At 40.0% G+C, this 6,044-nt stretch overlaps 1 protein-coding gene across 1 annotated transcript; it reads left to right on the forward strand.

The window, feature by feature from the left end:
- The first annotated feature begins 3,867 nt into the window (after positions 1-3,867).
- On the forward strand, positions 3,868-5,573 carry LOC115685521 (transcription factor bHLH167-like). Its single transcript, XM_030610598.2, has 3 exons — positions 3,868-4,110; positions 4,490-4,825; positions 5,015-5,573. The coding sequence occupies exons 1-3, from the start codon at positions 3,943-3,945 to the stop codon at positions 5,156-5,158; spliced, it is 648 nt and encodes a 215-aa protein (XP_030466458.1). The 5' UTR covers positions 3,868-3,942; the 3' UTR covers positions 5,159-5,573.
- The last annotated feature ends 471 nt before the right edge of the window (positions 5,574-6,044 follow it).

Genomic DNA, 6,044 nt, shown 5'->3' on the forward strand with positions numbered 1-6,044 from the left:
GCAGGCGCTCCTGACCGAAAAGACTTGATTGCAATCGGCTTCGATCCTTCCCTCCCCTATAGACCACGGAGAAACTTCCTTCCCCCAACTTTTCTACCCCCTATCCACTAGTGCATGCTGATGTCAACGCACCGGCACCATCGGGGTAAAAGATTTTTTCCGTTAAAGGTGGATAAAGCATGTAGTCCAGCAAATTAGTGGAAGAAAAAACGCTACGTTTGGCCTCCACCTTTTGTCCATTCTTCCCATCTCCAAAAGAAGCTTTCACAAGGATAGGACTAAACCCTCTTTTGAACGTTTTTATCCGATTCGAACCCAAGTTCTGGGCACGCACTGAGAAAATATGAGGAAGATAAGATAATAAGAACATTAGAACAAAAAAGTCAAGAACATATGAGTTCACATGTGAACTTCTCATCGACCTGCAAACAACCCCAGTTTGGGGCTGTGATGGGTAAGGAGAAAGAAAGGAAACTATATAACATGAATGGTCGCACGACGTGCATTTCTGGGAGATCTAATCCTATACCAAATCCAAATTCACTTCTATATTTAGACTAGAACTTGAGTGACTCTATGAAATGTGAAGGAAACTATGCCAAGGTCCCAACACTTAGGGGCGAGTTTTCAAATTGAATCAATAAACTCTATCATTTCAAGACCAAACCCTAAGAAATTCTCGGTCAACCCATGAATCCCGTTTTTCGGTGACAAGAAAGCGCACCTTAAATAGGTAAAGTTTAGACGAGTGAAACATATCACAAAACCGATAAACCAAGATTAGAGCTAAGACTTTTAAGGCGGTGGCTCAAACATGAAATTGTTTGTACTCGGCGGCATGGGGAATCAGACATGGCCCGTGCATTTGCCTAATCTACGCACGACATCATTAGAAACATGGACCCGGTTCCTATGATGGAAAGGAGGCAGAATTATTACACAAACATAGTAAACGTACTAAAATAAAGATTAACCGGTGAAACTCATGTGAGACCCCGCATGAAGTATTACATTATTAATGGTGTACATATACTAGGTTTCAAGTAATAACTGGTTACTAGGAAAAGAGGCTTTGGTTTAACCAATTAGAAGTAGATAATACTATGGGACACAATTCTAGATTCATAGTACAAGTGTTCAATCGGAGAACCAGCTGGCTCGATTAATCCGGTTCAAGGTAGAATGGATATGATTTATCGAGGCTCACTCGATTATAATTCTTCCATCATTTCTACCGTTAGGAGCTACATACTCAATTCAAAACTCGCTTATAATCAATCGGAAAGCCTTGTCCACACAAGAGATTTGCTGATCATAATCAACCGTCTAATCATTCATTCAATCTCTGGAGGCTTATCTGAACAACTTTAGGGTCCAGCTTTTTTTTCCCAATTTATTTCACAAGCCACTCAAATTTTTCTGGTGAAAAAAGAAGAGCAGCCCCTTCAACAGTTTGCCTTTGGACGGTGGACATGGGGGCATCTTCACTTTGCTTGCAGGAGCAACAAAAACCCCCTCCCCTCCTTCCAGGAAGCTCAGTGTCCAAGGAAAAGTCCATGTGACAACAACTTGTCAAGCTTCGATCACCAAGTCACTATTGGTTGACGTGCTTTGGGTCAAGGGTCATTTATACTATTAGGGTCGACAGTCAAATCTGATCCCTTTTTGATTTGCTGTCGTATTTACGCGTGTCTGAATGTGGAAAGCCGCAATATCTACAGTGTCATCTGTTCCCACTGGAACCTTGGAAGACAACGAAAGAAGGCAAACATAGTAACCGCAAGTTCGCGTCGCCCTCCTCTGTCTTGGCCTCAGGTGCCAGCTGAGAAATTTCCAAGCATTTTAAAAAGGGAACGAATCGAATCGGACGGCGCCCGCCGGATTTAGGCGGTCTCTCTCGGTCTATTGGTGGGAAGAGCTTGAGGTTGCATGATAAGTCCTACCAATCCTATTGACGGAGGCAAGTATATGATCAACCGGTCATGGCTCGATATCGACAGATAGTGTCTTAAAGACGACTAGAATCACATCCAAAATTTTCTATCACACTTATAAAGTAACCACTAGCCCATAATCTCAAAATATCCTCATCACACATTAAGCTTAGGTTAGAGTCGCGACAACTTGTAACTCTCCCGTGTGACTATTAGGTCTAGACTTATTGGCAATCTGAGCTATGATATCAGTGTTGAGTGGTCTTGAACCTCTCTTACCTCAAAAACTAGCTTAGCTCAAAGGGTGAAACTTTTCCTTATACTTATAAACTGATCACCAGCCCCTTTCACGACTGATGTGAGACAACCTCAACAACGGATTTGATTTAGGTGGATAATGACTAATTGATATTGATGAGCACAAAGGAGTGGTACATTCTCCACTACGATTATTGCGTATAGTAGAATGACTGTTCAAGGCTTTGCTAATCAAATCAAAACACTCTACACAGAAACAAACAATGACTTAATTTTGCCCACCCGAGCTGGGCTAAACTATGTAGTCGAGCTTCTTGTCTAAGAGCGATAAGAAAGTCAGGATTTGGGTTAAGAGCCAAGACTCTATATCTTATAGGTTAAAGAGTCGACACGGTGGATATTGATTATATGTGCGATTCAGGTTCGATTTCCCATATTAGTAAAGATAAAAGTTTGAACCACCCAGTTGGAGTCTGACCGGAGGTCAGTAGAGATTTAATGGGCTGACACGCATTTCCTTCGACTGAAAAGCCACTGACCAAGGAATTCGACAGCAAATAGAAGCAATCAACAAATTTTATCTGCATGATGAGTGTATAAGCGTGTGTATGCATTGAAAATTCACGAACGGAGGGCTCAGCTTAAGTCATTGTCCGTGGCCAACAGTGTCTAAAAAAAGTTCAAAAATGTTGCCCTGGTCTAGACGGCACTCGGATAGACGCTGTTGATTTTCCTGAATTGGAACGACAAACAAAGTGAAAAAAAGAAGATATGAATCGACAGGGCCACTTGTAAATTAGGGTTCCAACGGGGAAATTTTTTTCCAAGTTGACGGCTTACGAGTGACGTTGACTCCTCTTCAGTTGATGACTTTCCTTTTCCGACGTTGCCCCGCTTGCGTCATCCATCATTATTTTCTTGCTTACGATAAGCTCACCCCTAAACTTAATTTACAATACTTTATATCAATTTCCATCCTATGATCGAATTAAAGAATTTATATTAACAGTAAGCGACATGCTATTATGCTGGTTTTAATGAATAAAGCATGTATTCGTGATTTCATGGATAGAGTAGGGGAAAGAGCGTGTGAATGGGTAGGGGGGAAACTCGCCATTGACAAAGAATAGAATCAAGAGAAGTATAAAATAAATTATCTTGTCAAAAGTGATGGACAATTGGACATAGCACGCGCAAAAAAGCGAGAGAAAAAATGCAATACTTCTTTTCATCTATGATTAACAAAAAACTTATTCGACACGATATTTGGTAATACTGAAACTAATGAATGCGTAGCAAAAGGTTAAGCATACTCTAAAAAAACAATTAACGGTGAATATATTGGAAACTTGATTCCTTTAATTGTGCATCGGGTAGTGTTGAAATATAACTCGACTTGATGGATATTCGAAAATGACCCGTTTATAAATCGCCTCCACAAATCCGTTAAGTCCCCTATCCATGCTCGTGCATTATAACATGAATTATTGTGTTAATTTGGATTGATAATTATCCGCACATGGACTTAATCCGTCCCATCAAGTCAAACACCAGTGGACGATAGCAATGGCCATATCACTTTCTTTGAAATACTGACCACGTGACTGTGCACTTTTTCTTTCTCTTTTAGCCTCTTTCCCACCAACAGAGGGCATGAGCTATATATAAATGCAGGTTTCAGCCGGAGGAATCCATTTCACACAAAGACGACCATCATCGTCATCGGTGATGATATAGTCTAATTGTTCTCATGGCTTTGTCTCTCGCGAACGTGATAGGGAAGGAGATGGAGAGAGGTCTTCAGCCTTCGACTTCAAGGAGAACGGAGAGGAAGATCATCGAGAAGAACCGGAGGAATCGGATGAAGCATCTCTTCTCCGTGCTCAACTCCCTCCTCCCCACTCAGCCGTCTGATCAGGTCTCTCTCTCTCTCTCTCTCTCTAGTTCATGTTCACCTATTATACTGGGGTTGCAAATTCGTGTCACTACAAAAGACTTATGTATTATCGGTTCATATCGATTAGTGTCGTTCTTTTGCTTCTAGAAATGTGTGAATTCATGTTGGAAATTGTCACCTCTGCGTTATACATCTCTTGATATCCTCATCGATCATTGAACTTATGAAGTTTTAAAACTTAGGTACACGTTTGATCAAGGTGATTATGTTATGGGGACACGTAATATACATACGACGTTGATACCTGAAATACGTTGTCCTCCACATCCATTTGCATGTACATGCACATGTTTGAGTCGTTTTCATTACGAGAGGACCTTTGACATGATGAATAATACAGGAAGCAAAATCACTGCCAGACCAGATAGATGAAGCCATAGGATACATAAAGGGCCTAGAGACAGCAGTGAAGGAAGCCAAGGTTAAGAAAGAAAACCTAATGGGCAAGAAGAGACCAAGCTCAAGCACAAGCAGCAACGAGTCAGCGGCCATAATATCACCTCAAATTGAGATCAGCGTGAGAGATTCTTCTTTGGAGGTGATATTAATTAGCGGGCTACATGATCAGTTCATCTTCTCGGAGATTCTCCGGATGCTCCACGAGGAAAAGGTCGAGGTACTCAATGCCAACTTCTCCGTCGTCAGGAACTCGGTTTACCACTTGGTGCATGCAAAGGTACGTACTTAATCTCCATTTATTGAATTGGAACTCGCCTTCTAATAGTACACATCAATCATTTTCAAAAGAAGTGGGGAAATTCATTGCTCTCGTGGTAGGATTAGTTGATAAAATTTCTTTTTCCGGGTAAAACCTAATTCTTAGAGTAGCTTCATATTTATTGGGAATTTCTTGATGTTTTTACAGATCGGTGAGTCCGGTTTAGGCGCTACAACGATATCCGAACGGTTGAAAACATTCGTGAATGGACCCACGACCGATGGAGGTTATGAAGAGTTTCATCCAAAGTTATGGGACTGTGGACTAAGTCCTAACTTGTGGAATTTCTAAAACCCACAAATGCAAATTAAACTACGAAGGCATCTCGGAGGCAAATTTCCAGAGCTTCAGCTTCTGTATTTTGTAAACATTTGTTGGAAGCTTCGATGTAAAAGCTAATGTTTAATTATGCTGTAAAAGAGTACTTGAAATGAAGTGCAATAATCTATATTTGGAGATATAATGGGGAAGATAATCTTTGATCTCCCCTCTTACCTCAGGCAAAGCTCCATTAGTTAGACTGTATGGTTAAGTTCTATTGGTAATTAAGATCATCCAGGTATTAACCCTTCCGCTGAACGTACATTAGAGCTTCACGTCATAACCATCTCTTTTTATTTTTATAGGTTCTATGGACCGATGCCTTCTGGACTCCCCCTTTAATTTCATCGAATGCAAGAATCATATTACTTATATTTGCCAAAAATGTTCAGAAAAACGAGTGTTCAGGTTGGTTTGAATCGAAGTTTACTATTGGGTGAATCAAACTTAGTGATTATTGTATGGATTATGATACAATACTACAATATATGTCCTTCATATACTTAATTGAGAAGGATATTTTGGTGCTTATGATCCGAAGCAATACCTTAGAATGTTTAAATATTAAACCACGTTTTCATCCTATAGCTTAAGTTTTTAAAACAAAAGTCCAGCATACATGTGATGGGAGCATTAAAATATTTAAATATTAAACCACACTATTATCTAATAGCTTAAGAGTTTTTAGCAGTTGACTCCTAGATTCAAATTTTTCCATGTCCCTTATTTGCTCCTTTATTATATATGTGCACACTTAGACTTAGGCAAAAGTTAGGGGATAATTACAAAAAAAGTCTTAAATCTATTGTACAAATGCCAATTTAGTCCTAAATTGTTCAGTTTAGCCAATTTAGTG

Source organism: Syzygium oleosum, unplaced genomic scaffold, assembly GCF_021117445.2.
Source record: "Syzygium oleosum isolate NSW1041296 unplaced genomic scaffold, Sole_v2.1 Sole_v2.10, whole genome shotgun sequence".
Lineage (NCBI taxonomy): Eukaryota > Viridiplantae > Streptophyta > Magnoliopsida > Myrtales > Myrtaceae > Syzygium > Syzygium oleosum.